The sequence below is a fragment of the Balaenoptera physalus genome (assembly GCF_965194825.1).
Source record: "Balaenoptera physalus genome assembly, chromosome: 2".
NCBI classification, from domain to species: Eukaryota; Metazoa; Chordata; class Mammalia; order Artiodactyla; family Balaenopteridae; genus Balaenoptera; species Balaenoptera physalus.
This window is the reverse complement of record NC_138883.1, coordinates 10858075-10874395: the sequence shown is the minus strand read 5'-3', so window position 1 is coordinate 10874395 and position 16321 is coordinate 10858075. Positions and strand designations below refer to the sequence as shown.

At 54.0% G+C, this 16321-nt stretch overlaps 1 protein-coding gene across 1 annotated transcript; it reads left to right on the top strand.

Annotated features, from left to right (window-relative positions):
* The first annotated feature begins 5056 nt into the window (after positions 1-5056).
* On the top strand, positions 5057-15860 carry CCDC197 (coiled-coil domain containing 197). The gene is given in 7 exon segments (XM_082451961.1): positions 5057-6623; positions 7910-8250; positions 9422-9603; positions 9605-9640; positions 11253-11430; positions 12418-12563; positions 15517-15860. Coding segments are annotated over 7 exon segments (1194 nt in total). The 5' UTR covers positions 5057-6516; the 3' UTR covers positions 15721-15860.
* The last annotated feature ends 461 nt before the right edge of the window (positions 15861-16321 follow it).

Genomic DNA, 16321 nt, shown 5'->3' with positions numbered 1-16321 from the left:
AGAAAAAGTATTATAAAGAACTGGGAGAATGGTGCTCTAGGCAGAGGCAACCACGGGTGCAAAGGCTCTGAGTGGGGCAGGGGAAGAACAATGTGGGAAGAATGGCCAAGGTGGGGGCCAGATCACCGGGGGCCTGGTCATCCAGGGTTTAAACTTCATTAGTAGTTATTGGAGGGTTTTTAAGCAGTGGTGTGCTGCAACCAACTCATGTCCGCACATGAGAACCACTTGTTAAATCTTCAGGATTGTTGCACATTGTTAAACTATTTGTAGCTTGAAATCAGCCATGGTGGGAGTATTTACACCATGGAAATGGGCAGCAGGTGGGTAAACATTTATCTGCCTCACACTGGTTTTAGACAGGGAAGTGGGGAGAGTGGCTCTGCGCCTGAAGGAGCGCCCTCTGGCTGCAGTGGGGAGAATGGCCTGCAGGGGACAGAGAAGCAGGATGCCCTGCAGGGAAGGCCATTGCCTTGGTCCATGTTGGAGAGATGGCGGTTTGGACCAGGATGGGCCAGTGGATGGATCTGAGTGATTCTGAAGGCAGAACCAGTGGGCCTTGCTGAGGCGACCCCATTACGGGAGCTCAGAGCAGGGAGGTGACCTGCCCAACGTTACACGGCTGGAATATGGAAGCGGTACGATCGAGCCCAGGCCTGCCAGGCCCCTAAAGCCTTTCTGTTCCCTATACTTCAGTGTTTCCCTAAGTTGCCATGAAGATTCTTCCTGGGGAAGGTTATGGTCTAGGATGAAGAGGAAATCATTAACGATGTCCCTGGCTGCCCCCAGCCCTGGCTCCCGGTGGTCAGAGCACCCCTTTCCCACACCCCTTCTCAGGAGGGCGGGTCCTCTCAGCTGCGGTTGGGGGTGGGGCGTAGAGGGAGCCAAGATGTCACCGTCATAGACACGGGAGGCCCAGCTCCCACTGGTGGACGCTGGGACCATGGCATCTGTCCTCCCTCCCAGGAGGGCCCGGCCCCAGGAGGGCTGCCCCAGAGATGGCCTCGGAGGGTCCCATGACCTGCTTGGGCGATTCCCAGCTCTGGGATGCGGGACCTCCCCTGGGGCAGGGCAAGGACCAGGGCTGGAGCCAGTCTAGGACCTCAGAGGAGGGGCCGCCACAGCACAGCTTCCCGGGCCCGGGGCTGCTCTGGTTTTTGCTGGGGTGGGAGGGAGGGGATGGGGATAGATCTGAGAGTCTAGCTCAGTGGGAGCGGGGGATCTAAGCAGCGCCAGGTCTTAGCGAGATGCCGGCAGAATCACTAGGCCCTGCTTGTCTGCCCGCACCTGCTCCCCGCCCCCTCGCCCCGCACAGGCTTCACAAGCTCCCATCCCCTTCCCTGAAGCCGCCGTTGGCACCAATCCCAGCAACAGGGCTCATCTGCTCCAGCCCCTCCCTCTGTCAAAACTCACTCTCAGAAAAGGGTCCTGTGCTGCAGGATGACTGTCACTGTGACCTTCTGCAGGAAACGAGAAGGGAGGAACAGGAAACAAAACTAATCGAATACCTACCAGGTGTCAGGCAGAGCTGCTTGCTTTCCTCGAAGAGTTAAAATTACAGAAAGATTTCCCCTCATACTCTGCCCCTAAAACAAGGCTCTAAAAAGTTTATTCTTATCCTTCTAGACTTTCTTCTTTGTACACACACACACAGGCTATTTTTTTTAAAAAATGAGATAATGTTACGTGTTCTATGTGGATTATTTCATTTAATCCTAGCTTGTTATTATCTCTACTTTGCATTTCAGGAAACTGACGCTCAGAGAGGTTATGTACTTTTCCTAAGGTCACACAGCTGGTAGAACTGCCTGGCCCCACAGCCTCACTCTCTGCATCCTGGGCATCAGCTATGGGTGCAGAAGGCCAGCCTTGTTCCTGCTGGGAGGCATTTGGGGCTGCAGAGCAGGTGGGGCTGGAATTCTGGGCAGAGGCCTGATCCGGCCTTCCCTTCTGCTGTGCTGTGAGACTCAAGCCCTGGGGTCAAATTCCAGCCCCACTGAGTCCTTGTTAATGCTTTTTAAAAGGGGATTCTATTGCCATTTAATTGTGGCTCTGCCCTTGAAGCAGACTCCCAGCTGTCTGTAACGGACAGCTTGGCCTTGGATTTCTCTCTCCCAAAGCCCAGGGGATAGAGGCTGCACTGGGAGGTCTGCGACCTGGGCCACTCACCAGCTGTGGAACCTTGGCAGTTCCTGCCTCTCTCGCCTTGGTCTCCTCTCTTCAAAGTTCCTTTCAGCCCCAAGGTAAGCCCATGACTCCACCCCTAGTCACTGCAGCTTGCCGGATAGAGGAGGGGGAGGAAGAGGACGAACCAGAGCAGAGAGGAGGGCTCTGGGGCAGCTTAGTGGGTTTGGAAGGGAGTGGGAGTTTAAGAACAGGTTCTGGAATCCCTAGACCTGGGTCCAAGTCCCGGGGCAGGACCTATGCAGTTGCACAAGACCCAGGCTCAGAAGATTCCCTACTTGGTTTTACGTTCTGTCATTGCTGTCTTGAAATTCTTAACTTTCTGAGTAAGGAGCCCAGCATTTTCCTGTTACGCTGGGTCCCACAAATTGCACAGCCAGCCCTGCTACCGCTTATGAGCCGTGTGCCCTTGGCAAGTGATTTCACCTCATCGATACTGAGTTTTCTTATCTGCAAAACGGGGCGATGCTTACACCCGCTGGGAGGATTGTTCTGAGAATTCACAGAGACATGCCTGGTAAAGAGCCAGGCAGAAGTAAGTCCATAACCAGTGTCAAGCCCTGGTAATTGTGGCCATCTTTCTGTAGGGCTCTGTAGGGCCTGACAGGGAGAAATATCTCCGGAGCCACAGTCTGTCTCCCAGCCTTGTCCACGGGTGGGGGGCACGTTTCAGGCCAAAAATAAAATCCTCACTGGGAAGCGAATGGTGCCACCATGCCCACAGCAACCCCTGCCTGTGGCTATACTGGGTCAAGTGGTTTAGGGCCCTAAGTTCCTGGGAGATCAGGTGCTGTGGGGTTTGAGCCTGCAGAGAGATGAGGGTCTGGTGAGGCTGCTCCAGCACCTGCTTTCAGCCGGGAGAGGGTCAGTCACGTGACCTTCACAAATGAAGGCCTGACGCCCAGAGGTGCTGATGGCATCTCCCCAAGGGCCGCCTCCTTCACTCTATATCTTGGCTTGTAGGACCCCCAAGGTGTTGTCCCAGCACCTCAGCCTCCCAGATGTTTCTAGAGTCCCGACTTCCTGGATTCATATCAGCAATTTCCCAACGGTGAGACCTTGGGCAAGTTACTCAACCTCTCTAGGCCTCAGTTTCCCCATCTGCGAAACACTGACAGGTTTGACCTCGTGGACGTGTCGTATTAAGTCAACCCCCGCATGAAAAGTGCTTACAAGTGTGCAGACAAACGTTAGCCACTGCAACGGCTGGCCTGCCTGATTCCCCTCCCCGCCGAGCCCGACAGCAAGCTCCGAAATGCCAGTCTGACCACACCTCTCCTTCAGCCGCTCGTTGCCTTCAGGATAAAGACCAAACTCCTTGTTCTGGCTTCCCTGAGCCTCCATGCGGTGAGCCCCTGCTCAGGGGCCATTTCCCCTTCTAGAGTCCACAGCCTCAGGATTTGCTCTGGGAAACCTCCAGCCCCCAAGGCAGAGCCAATGATGTGACTGTCAGTCAAGCCAAGGGGCGGGCACATGACCCAGGCTCAGCCAGCTGGGCACCTTCTGTAAGGACTTTGATTATTATTATTTTTTTTTTAATAAATTTATTTATTTATTTATTTTTGGCTGCGTTGGGTCTTCGTTGCGGTGCGCGGGCTTCTCATTGCGGTGGCTTCTCTTGTTTCGGAGCACGGGCTCTAGGCGTGCGGGCTTCAGTAGTTGTGGCGCACGGGCTTAGTTGCTCCATGGCATGTGGGATTTTCCTGGACCAGGGCTCAAACCTGTGTCCCCTGCATTGGCAGGCGGATTCTTAACCACTGTGTCACCAGGGAAGTCCCAGGACTGTGATTCTTAAGGATGGAGAAGCTCATGGAAAGGGGTTGGGAGGGTTCATTTGGGAGGTTATCCCCCTGAGTTCCTGCTGCCTGGATCTCCAGGGCTGCCCTGGGCCCCGGTCCTCTCTGAGCCTGGGTTTTCAGCCTTTCTTCCGATTCTGTGCGATCTCTCACAGCCTTCCATTGATGCTTTGTCCAGAGTAGCCCTGTCAGTTTCTGTTGCAGGCATCCAGAGATGCTGGTGGATACACTCTGGCTCCAGACACACCCCAACTTTGACCTTCACCTTCTGCTTTTAAGTATCTGCCTGCGTTTCTCACAGTCCGTGCATGCTACTTCGTGCCTCTGAACCTTTGTCCCTGCTGTTCCTTCTGCTGGGAATGCCTTTCCCACCTTATTCTCCTCATTCATTCTTATCCCAAGAACCACCTCAGACATTGTCAACTCTGGCGGGACTTCCTCCAATCCTCCTCTGTACCACACCCCCGCCTCCAGGCTGGCTCTGACCCTCTGGGCAGCCCTAGGCCCTGGGCTTCTCTCCCTCAGCACCGGCATTCCCTCGTCTGAACCCAAGGCCAGATCCAGGCCCGCCCACCTCCATTTCTCAGTTGGCCACAACAAATGCTTTTGGGGCTCCAGAACCATGGGGGGTCATACAGGCAGCTCCCTTGGGACCTGCTCAGGGATTCCTCAGCCAACTAGGACCAAATCCATTGCCTGCTGATGAGGGGTCATGAGGGGAATTGCTGAGGAGTGGGAGATGGGGAATTGTCCCAGAATAACAATGAGCCCAACTCCTCCAGGTTGGCCATTGCTCCAGCCCCAGCCTTGGATCCAGAGCCTGTGCCAGCCTTTGTCATAGCCCCAGCCCCTGCCCCAGCTCAAGCCACAGACCTGACCTCACACCCTACCCTCGGCCCCAGCCCTGTCTCTGCCTCTGCACAGGCCCTTCCCTCCACCTCTGCCCTCACTGCAGACCCCCAGCATTCTTCCCAGTGAGACCCACCCAGACTGCCCTCTGTAGAGGCCCTGCCTCTGATCGAATGGGGCTTTTGGTGGGGAAGGACTGGCCAGTTAATTGGGCGGTGAATGGAGCAGGTATACCAGAGGTAGGTGCTGCGCCCAACTCCCCTCAGTGGCACAAGACCTGCAGCTCCAACAGTAGGTAACAGAGCCGAGCCTTAGGCAGGGGCAGGGGCAGGACCAGGTTTAGGTCCTGAAGGTTCCTTCTGTTCCCCGCCTCCCCTGCCCTGGGCCAGACTTAGTCCTGAGCCATGGACAGGGCTGAACCCTCCATGGTTGCTGAGTGCCCCAGCTGGGGAAGTGCCCGAGCTATAGCTACCCAAAATCAGGTAAAAGGAGGCAAAAGGGGGAGTCCCAGGACAAGCCAGTAGGATTGGGGAAGCTTGCAAGGTTGGGGTATCAGTAAAGACCACCACAGATGACCATCCTTGAAAGAAAAGCAAAAACAGCCCAAGTCTCCCCTGAGGTCACCAACGCCTCTCCACCCCTTCTCCTTGGGAACTGAACCAGGGCGGCAGGGGTGGGGAGGACCACAGGACCTCGGGGAATCAGGCCCTCCACTCCACCCACAGGTGGATCCTGCAATGGACACATCATGAGGACAGAAGCCAGCACTGTGATGTCACAGCTGAGCTGCGGCTTTGTGCTCCTGGAGCTGTCGAGTGAGTCATCTGGGCCCCTTCCTCCTTCCCGTGCTCGTGTACCCGTGTCCGATGCTCAGGGCTGGACAGGTTGACGTGTAGCCCCACCCCTTCTCTCCCTGCTCCTCCCACGTGCCGGGGCTGGCCCAGCAGATGGCCAATGAACAGCACGCTTAGGGAGACTGTCTTCTTTTGGCCATAACTAGCAACCAGACTTAGGTGAGCGGCCCAGGAACTCTTTGCAAGGCTGTGTTGAAACTATCTGTCAACTAGGCCACCTCCCAGCTTGACCATGAGCTCATTCAAAGTGTCTATCCCGGTCTCCATTCTAGCTCTGTAAAAGCTCAGAGTATATGATGTCAGTTAAATGCATAAATGGCTGGAGGGACGGGTGGGTAGAGATAGATGACAAAGGTATCTCCTTCCTATGTGGGCTACTCTCTCACCCATCCCCAGCTCTGACCCTCGGAGTCTTTCCTGAATGCTCTTGGAAGCTAGCACCTGTTGGAAGTCCCAGGCATCTTGGCACCCGTGGGACTTGATTGTGATGGAGCTGTCCCAGTTATGGGGTGACAAAGGCAATAATGCCACTGCAGAATGGCACATTTGGCTCCTCCAGAGCTGGGGGGCACAGCTCAAAGAACTCAGACTTTGAACTTAGTGAAACCCGAGTCGAAATCCAGCCCTGTTGTACATCCCCAAGCTGGTCACAGGGGCCTCTCTGAACCTCTGTTTCCTTTTCTATGAAGTGGGAAGTAAACTGGCTGCTGAGGACCGTCAGGAGAATCAGAAGAGAAAGCTGCTGCCTTGACTGTTGCTGTGGCCATCCATCTTCTTCCTGCCTGGCCCACGTGGCTCTCATCCTCCAGCGTAGCCTGAGGTGGTGAGGGGCAATGCCGGCGGCCGTGGACACAGGCCAGGAGGCTGTCCTGAGCAATACCGGTGACAAGGACAGGGACCTGCAGGTGCTGTTCCAGGAACTCTGCCAACTCCAGGCAAAGTACGAGCTGTCCCAAGCCCCGCCGTGCCCCCTGCCTCAGCCCCAGGGCCACCTGCAGTGGGCTAAACAGCTGGAACTGAGCAAAAAATGCCTGAGGAGTCCAGGCCAGGAAATGAACGGGGAGGGGACTGAGGCCCGGGAGTAAGTCAGGAGGGGCAGCTGATTTGCAAGTGGTGAGGAGGTGGGGGGCTTGGCTCCCGCCCTTTGACCTCAGACCTTGGGCCAGTCCCAGGCCCTGTGCAAGCTTAGTCTCCCTCCACGAAGGCAGGGCTGTGGGTGACCATCCCTACACATCTGTCAGCTTGGCCCCTCTAAAATCAACCTGCAGGGTTGCTGCCGTGTCTCCAAGCAGACGCCCTGAAGCCTTGCCCCTGGGTGACTCTTCAATTTCAGGCTGCCCACGAAAGCCTGAGTTAGATGCAAAAGGATATATTGATATCTGCGAGCGATTTTATGGAGAAAAGTCCCAACCGGTCCATCGGATTCTCATAGGGCTTCCCAACCTCCCCACCGTGGCTCACAGGGCCCCACGTGGTATTTGCCAGGAGAAGACAATTTTTTCCTGCATTTTCCAGGACTGTATGGATGAGAAAATGGGGCCTGAGAGGCAGAGTGGCTTGCCCTGGGGAAATCTGCAGTCACTCAGAGATACCCACCACAGCCCTTTCCTGCTCTGCCCTCTGCCCTTGACCACTGACCTTGAAGGCGCCCAGGGTGGGCAACCTATTGGAGACGCATCTTGCTTGGTGATGCCCCCTGACGGCTGGGCAGCAGCACGTGGCTGTCGCCCCTCTGGGGGCTGCCAGGGCCCCGACCACAGACTGAGTGCTTATGATGTGCTGGGAGCCCCAGACCCGGTCCCCACCGGCCTGAGAGGGAGGGGTCTGGTTACCCCTGTTACGGACGGGCCAGACAGGTACAGAGAGGCAAAGCCTGTGGCCGGATCACCGGCTACTGGGGCCTCAGGCCATCTGCCACCAGCTCAGCCTGCAGGAGGGGCTCCATAGACCCCACGCCACAAAGGCCCGGCCTCGCTGGCCCCCAGGCCCCTTCCTCATGGCCTGACCACAGGCATCTATTTGACCTGTTTGTGGCTCAGTTTACTCAGCAGTGAAATGGGGGTAGAGAGACTCGAGTCAGTGGCCCACTGATGGGGTCAGTGACCAGCCCAGCCCGGATCCGTGCAGATCCACAGAGGCTGGCCTTTGCCAGGGGTCACGACCTGGAAGTCTCCAAACCGTGTTCTCACGTCTGGCTCTCTCGCCGGCACTGAAATGTCTCTACAGACAGAGGAAGCTGAAGAGAGAGGTCGAGAAGCATAAGGTTTTTGAAGACTATCTGATCAAGGTCCTTGAGAAAATCCCCAAGGGTACGTATGTAGCTTCCTCAGCAGGCCTGTCCTCTCTGCAGCCACCTCCCAGCCTGGGAACCTGGGCGCGTGTGAGCTCGCTGAGCCTTGAGCTCGCCTGCAGAACGGGGATCCACAGGCCGGTGCCACCGTGGTCGAGCCAGCCAGGGCGCCAGCCACGTGGCCTGCAGCAAGTTCTCAACGTCTCTGGCGGGAACAGCAACAGTTCTGTGGACTCGATCATCCTTTCCGAGCACGTAGCCCGGTGCCCGAGGTTTAGCTAGCACCCAGTAAGTGTCCGCTGTTATTATTATCTCATTTGTCTTTGATTTTGCTCTTAGGAACTAAAACTACACAGGCATCTGAAATGAGTTTTGTGTTCTGTTTTATCATGATTTGCACCAGAATCCACTGTTATCAGTGCTGAAAACTTGATAGGAAAGAGAAGGGGAGCCAAACATACATAATTTTATTACCGTCACTGTCTTCACATCACCAATAATAAAAGTAACTATTACTGTTTATGAAATAGTCACTCTGTGCTAAGCTCTTTACTAAATCCTTTTACCCGCTTTAGGAGCTTCTGAGAACTGTATTACCCAGGCTCAGGGAGGTCAAGGGACTTGCCCAAGTCGCCCAGACAGGAAGTGGTGAGGCTGGGTCTCAGACTCTGGTCTATCTGATTTCAGAGTCACTGTGCTAAGTGCTCTGGAGCTGCAGGAGCCCCAAGGACTCTGCCCTGGAGGTCAGGGAAGGCTTCATGGAGGAGGGGGCCATTCATGGGGCTCAAATGTGTTCAGCAAAGGGGAACAGCGCTGCAGGCAGAAGAACAGCACAGATGTAGGCTGGAGCCACGGCCCTGTGCAGTGGGTTTGGGGTTGAGTTCCAGTGTGCTGGAGCGCTGGGATCCGGCAGGAGTCGCTGGGAGATGTGACTGGAAGGTTGAACAGCACCAAAGAGCCTTGAGCACCAAGCCAAGGAGGGGCGCAGGCCTCCCGGTCAGGCACGGGGTTTGAAGCAGACCCAGCACCCAGTGCTGCTTCTAGAAGCCTCCTAGTTTGGGACCTTCCTAATTCAGCAATTCAACCCTGTTCAACCCATCCAGAATGAGCAACCGCCAAAGCTGGGGATCCCGTCACTCGGGACAGCAACAGTCCCTGTCCTCTTCCTGCAGGCTCCCCCAGTCAGCAGTTTCTCCTGGGGTGGCGGTGGGGGGGTTCTCCTGCCTCACTGGGCAGCCTTGATCCAGAATCCTTGTTCTCAGCCCGCGGTGGCCTTTCAAATGCTGATTCTTCTCTTGAAGAGGTGGGAGGTCAGTGATGGAGTGCTCTCAACTTTGGGGCTCCAGTGGACAGCAGAAGCCCCACCTACCTTACTAAGATCACTGCAGGGGGCAGGTGAGGGCTGGGCATTCTGTGCCCACCCATCCTGCCATGCACTGTCTCTGTAGGCCACAACCAAGGGGAGGAGCCAGAGGCGGCCCCGGTGGAGGCCATGGTGGAGGCCCCGGTGGAGGCCGTGGTGGAGGCCATGGTGGAGCACTATGGGAAACTCTTCGCAATCAGCCAGGACATCCAGAAGCATCTGGAGGCCTTCTTCAAGATGAGCCAGGCCGTCCACCAAAGCCTGGAGGGAGTCTCTAGAGGGAGGCCATAGGGCTCTTATCCCGGTAACAGCTGTCTGATGCCTGGCCCATCCCCCTTGGCTCAGAGAACTGGGATGTAGGGACCCCCTTCCCTCTGCACCCTCAGAGAAGGCCTGGAGCAGGGGTGGGCTCCTGAGAGGGTCTGAGTGGGGCGGTCACTCCAGAGCCTTGTTCTGTACCCCTTTCCCTCCCTTTCTGCTGGGTTTCTCCTGAGGAAGAGTCAGCTTATACTTAAAAGGTGTTCTTCGTGGTAGAAAAGTCAGGATTTCTAGATTCAGACAGACTGGGGTTCAAATTCCAGCTCAGCCTCTGCCTAGCTGCATGACCCTGGGCACGTTTAGACCCTCTCTGAGCCTCAGTTTCCTCTTCTGTGACGTGGGGGCAATTCAACCTAGTTGGTAGGCTGTTGTGAGACACTGAACACAAACTGTCTCAGAGTTAAGTGCCCCAACAGGTCATCTCCCTCATAGTTGGTTAATCTTCTAATAAATTGAACTTCCACCCCAAGGGATGGGCATTCCATCCGGAAGAAACTGCCCTGGCAAAGGCATGGCATGATGAATTTTTGTGCTGCAGTTGGGGCCTGGGGACACGGAGAAGACAGAGGACGGGGACATGGAGAGGAAGGGAACGGGGAAAGTGAGGCTGATGAGTTGGCTGATTCTTGCAAAGGACAGTGGCATGGCATTTGCAGCCAGTCTCTGCCCCCTAGTGGTAACACTGAAAACCTACACCATTTTGTACGTTGTTTTTCCTTCGTGGACGGGGCACTGTGAGAAGCACTTAACAAGCTTTATCTCATTTAAACCTCACCCCAGCACCCGGAGGTAGGTGCTTCTATTCCTAGAGCTGAGACTAGAGGAGGGGAGTGAGGTGAGTATGCAAGTAGAAGGTTGGATCCCAACTTTATTGAGAATTTTAATACTTTGTTCATCATGGATTTTTTTTTTTTGCCTTAACTTTCATTTTCAAAAAACACTGCATTTGGGAATTCCCTGGTGGTCCAGTGGTTAGGACTCCGTGCTTCCACTTCAGGGGCACGGGTTCGATCCCTGCTTGGGGAACTAAGATCCCGCAAGCTGCGCAGTACGGGCAAAAACAAAAACAAACAAAAAAATTGCATTAAAATATTATTTATATTAATTCTGAGTTAAATGTTGCACCCTAGTCCCAGGCATGCTATTTTTCTCATTTTCAAAGTAAGAAAACTAGGCCTCAGAAAAGTGAGGACACATATATAACGTGTGTCCTCCAAACACATCTCCGCGGGGCCTGGCGTGGGAGTGCACACAGCACATCCTGTGCCCCGCAGGCCTGGGCCGCAGAGGCTGTCACAGCCTTGCCCCCTGGTGTCCTCCCAGCAGTTCCTGCAGCCGGAAGGGCCCAGACAGGTGGTTCTGCTTACGGTGAGAAAAACGGGCTCCAGGAGCTGAGTTGGGATTCAAACCCTAGTGATCCTAGACATACATTTTCCTGCATCTCCTGGTGCCTTAAAGGGCCCTGACCACCCAGAACTTTCCCCTCCTCCACCCCCATCATCGCTCAGACCCCCGAGCCGTGAGCTCCTCGGGACCAGGCCCAGGGCAGGTGCCCCGGGAGGTCAGCTGCACCGAATTGACCAGCCACCCTACCACAGAGCCTCAAGATCCGGCTGTGCCAGCTGCAGAAGAAGTGTCACCACAAGCAGGAGCAGTGGCGGCAGTTGGAACATGGTGTCACCTACCAGAAGGACACAGGCAGCTGTGATGTGAGTCAAGTCCACTGGCTGGGGTTGGGGGTCGGGCAGCACAGAGGCCGGGGGCTGCTGTCTCCTCGATAATGATTGGCCCGCAACACACACACACACACGCACACACACACACACGCACACACACGCGCACCACTTACCCACTTACCTCTCCTTGGTGACTGTTAGCTTTCACAGGGCTTCTCTAAGATGAGCCTGATGTCATGTGACAGGTGGGCGAACTGAGGCCACAGGTAGTTAAGGACCAGCTGGGATGCCCCCGTACAGTCCCTGGGCCTGGCATCTGCACTCCTAAATATTGGTTGATTCTTACTCATATCTATTCACAGATGAGAAGAATGCAGCTTGGAAAGAGTAAGTCAGGGCTGAAGTCCGGGGCCAGGATTTCTGGGTTTAATCCCTTGAGCTCCTCCTTCCTGGCCTGGAGAATGTGGACTAGTTACTCTCTGGACCCCCGGGTCCTCCGCGTACCAGAGCCTGTGCCCTTCTGGCCTTGGGGGCTGCCTGGAGGACACGGGGGAGCAAGGCTGGGGCACAGGGCTGTGCCAGGCCACTCCACCTGGGCAGGGTGCGGTCAGCAAATGTGGGACCTTCTCCGGCCCTTGTGGGATCCTAGTTTGGAAGACATGAGGGTTGGGGTCTGTGGGCTGCTGACTTCCAACCAAGGAGCTTTGAGGGGGAACTGGATTGGCCACAGTTTATAAAGTCTGTTATGGGTCTTTCTCTTGAAGGTGAGAAGTAAGGTTGCTGATCACAACCCTGAAGGCCTGAAGTCCACAACTCTGGAGCTTCCCAGAGTGAGGAGCCCTGGGTTCCCCCATGTCCCCTCCTGCCCCCTGCCCTGGGTGTGGACCACAGATGTGCCCAGCCGGGAGGACCCTCTTGGAAGTTAGTCGGTCCAATGTCCCTCTTTGCAGAGGTGGATGCTCTGGCCCCGAGGTGGGGGGGGGACTCGTCCAAGCCCCTTTGGTTGTGGAGCCGAGACCAGCAGGAGGAGGTGGCTCCTGGCTTCAGGACACTTCTCCGGCCTGAGTGAGCTGGGGACAGGGGGCAGGGAATTCTGGGAGGGGCCTGAGCCTGCGGAACCAACTGCTCAACTGCATGCAAACAGCCATCCACAGCACGGCCCAGCAGCGCTGCGCCTCTGCCCACGGCGTGCCCAAGGGCGCGGGTCTCTTCTCCAAGCTCGACCTCATCCGGCTGAGGACTCTCATGCCCAGGCTGGCCTCCGACTTGAGCCTGCCCTCGGCCTCGGCTCATGGGCATGGGTGGTGAGCTGCCCTATCAGGCCCTCCCTCCATGGCTGCATGGCTCCTGCACGGGTGCCGTAGGGTCTCAGGGTCTCTTTTAGGCTCTCAGCAAACTTGTAATGAACGCTCATTGGTGCAGGGTCAGAGGGTTGTGAAGGAGCTCCTGCCCTGCCTGGTCTTAATGTGGAGCTCCACCCCGGCACATCACACACACACACACACACACACACACGGGGTACACACTCATACAGACACTCATATGGGCTCTCCTCGCACCCTGCAATATGCATGAAACATACACTGACACACCTGCAAACAAACACACCAAGGAGCACACAGATGTAGTCACGTTTACACGGGGAGGCACATTTCAGTGACCGAGGGAGACTCTGTGCAGGGTCCTCAGTTTAAACTTCAGACTCTCGTCAAGTCCACTGAGATTGCCCTTCTCAGCGGGAGGGTCCCCACCAGGACCAACTCCCACCAGTCATAATGCTGATGCTGCAGTAACGGAGGTCATGTGATCAGATTGGCTTCCACCCACAGCACCATATCTTGTTTTCTTTTTAATAATAGCTTTATTGAGATATAATTCTAGTACCCTAAGATTTACCCTTTTAAAGTGCACACTTCAGTGTTTTCAGTACAGTTTCAGAATTTCACAACTATCATTAGTATCTAATTCCTGAATCTCTTCATCGCTTCCCCAAAATACATTTTGTATCTGGCTTCTTTCACTTTGCATGATGTCTTCAAGTTTCATCCACGTGGTAGCACAAATCATTTCTTTTTATGGCTGAATAATATTTCGCTGCATGGAGAGACCACATTTTGTTTATCTATCCATTAGTTGATGGACATTTGGGTTGTTTTCATTTGGGGGCTATTATGAATAATGCTGCTATGAACATTCATGCCCATGTTCTTGCATAGACGTATCTTTTCAGTTATCTTGGGTATATACTTAGGAGTGGAATTTCTGAGTCTTGTGGTAACTCACGAGGTAACTCAGCGAGGAACTGCTGAACTGTTTTCCAAAGTGGCTGTGTAATTTTACAATCCTATGATCAAAATATGAGGATTCCAGTTTCTCCATATCCTTGTTAACACTTGGTGGTCTGTCTTTTATAATTTAGCCATCCTAATGGGTGTGAAGTGGTACCTCATTGTGGTTTTGATTTGCATTTCCCTGATCATTAATAATGTTGAACATTCTTTCACGTGTTTATTGGCCATTTGTATATCTTCTTTGGAGAAATATCTATTCAGATCCTTTGCCCACCTTTTAACTGGATTGTTTGTCTTTTTATTGCTGAGTTGTAAATATTCTTTGTATATTCTGGATAAAAGTCCCTTATCAAATATACGATTTGAAAATATTTTCTCTCATCCTGTGGGTTGTCTTTTCACTTTGATGGTGTCCTTTAAAGCACAAAGATTTCAATTTTGATGAAACCCGATTTATATATTTTTATTTTAGTTACTTGTGCTTTAGGCATCATATCTAAGAAACTATTGCCTAATCCAGGGTCATGAAGATTTACACCTAAGTTTTCTTGTAAGAAGTTTATAGTTTTAGCTCTAGTATTTAGGTTTATGATGCATTTTTAGTTAATTTTTGTATATGGTATGAGATAGGGGTCCACTTTCATTATTTTGCATAAGGATATTCAGTTGTCCCGATACCATTTGCTAAAAAAACTGCTCTCTCCTCATTGAATTGTCTCCTCATTCTTGTCAAAAATCAATTGGCTGTAAATGTGAAGGTTTATTTCTGGACTCTCCATCCTATTCCATTGGTCCTTACGCCTGTCCTTAGCACCGTCTGGATCACTGCAGCTTTGCAGTAAGTTTTGTAATTGGGAAATGAGTCCTCCAGCCTTACTTTTCCTTTTTGAGGTTGTTTGACTCTTGTAACTGCATGTCTTGCATCGTGCGTGGAAGTTCCGTGTCTGGGTGGGTTTCAGGTCTGGTGTGACCCAAGGCTCAGTGGCACCACCAGGACCCATCCTTTCCACCCTCCCTTGTCTGCCAGCTTCAGCACTGGTTTCATCCTAAGTCATAGCTTGCTTTTCTCTTTCGAGGCAAGTTCAGTGGAGTTGTTTGAACTCAGGATTCTTAGCGCCTCTGGGACACTGGCGGCGAGTCCCATGGCCAATGTTGTCTAGCAGCAAGAGTCCACAGTGAGCGAGCCTTCGTCTTAGTTGAGAAGAACTCAGGAGAATTTCATAGGCAGTATCAGGGCCTCTCTGCTCCATGGCACAGCTCTTGGGGCACCATTCACAGTGAAGGCTGCATAACTGGCATCCCCTGGGGCATTGATCCTTCACATCATGATATGAATGAGCATTTAAGTAAGGGCACATTTGCCCTACAGTCACAGTGTGTTAATTTCGTCTTCTTCCCAAGAAAAAGGAAGAAATTACCCAGTGATGTCAGGGCATCCCAAAGATCTCCCTCAGCAATCACTCAGTCAAGACTCAGAGTCACCCACATGTGCTCGGCATGGTACTAGGGAAAGAGAGGTGGAGGGAGATAAAGGTCACCTGGCCCTTAAGAAATGAGTGCCCCTCAGAGAGGGAGGTTGGGGGCAGTCAGGGTGGGCTTCTTGGAGGAAGCAGTGAGAAGAGGCAGGCAACCACATTCAGGAAGCCGCACAAGGACCTGGGCTCTGAGCCATCCAGCTCTGCCACTGCTGGGCTGTGTCACTTCAGACAAGTCACTTAACCTCTCTGAGCCTCAGTTTGCTCATTTGCCAATTGGCATTGATACCACATCTTTGGCAGGGCCCTTGTGAAGACTAAAGGAGACACAGGTCAACCTTGATGTTACTTTGGTCCCTGGGAAGTGGTGTCCAGGGGCCAGAGTACAGTCAAGTGAGAGAGATTTCTTTTTTCTCCCAGGAATTTATGTTGGACAAAATGGAGACTGTGAGATTCATCTCACTGCTCACGGGACCCAGAGTGTGCCGGACAGCAGACAACCCCAAGGACCGGGGCCTCAGAAGTTACCCTAGACCATTCAGGAAACATTCAAAGAGTCAAGATTCGATCCCCAGGACCCCCTTTCCTAGCACCCAGACTTCAGAGTGCTCCAGCCTGTACTGACACAGCCCAGGGCCACCAGCCCTGCCAGCATCACGACCATCTCCTTACCTGCTTGGCCTCCTTTTTTCACCACCAGCGCTCCTGAGTGGGTGGGCGCCAGGGGAGGCGGGGCTCAGCGAGAGGCGGGGCAGCTAGGGCCAGGTGGGGTTGAGGGGGCGCTGTTCCCTGCATTGGGGGATTGGCAGGGATCGAGGTGAGGCCTGCCTGGGACGGTGGGCGAGACAGAGGGAGGTTCCCGAGTCAGAGGCAGCAGCCAGGTGGGAAGTCCCAGGTTGGAGACCTGCACCCAGAAGCTGGGGGTGCATTTCTCGCTGTCATTGGTGGGTCTGTCTGGGGCCAAGGAGCTTGAATGGATGCCCGACTATTGGGAACGCTGCAGTCATAGGAACTCTCACAAAGAGCCACCATAGGATGCGCGAGAGCTGGCCTGGCCCACGGCAGACCGTGGGTACTCAGTTTGTAGGAAGACATCTCATCACTGGTTCCCAGAAGCTGGATACCAGTTTGGTGCCTTCTGCCCACCTGAGGGTCCCTGAGCTGCCTGGAATGAGTGCTACTCTCAGGGGGACCGGGGGCAGGGCAAAGCCCCTCTCTGGGCTGG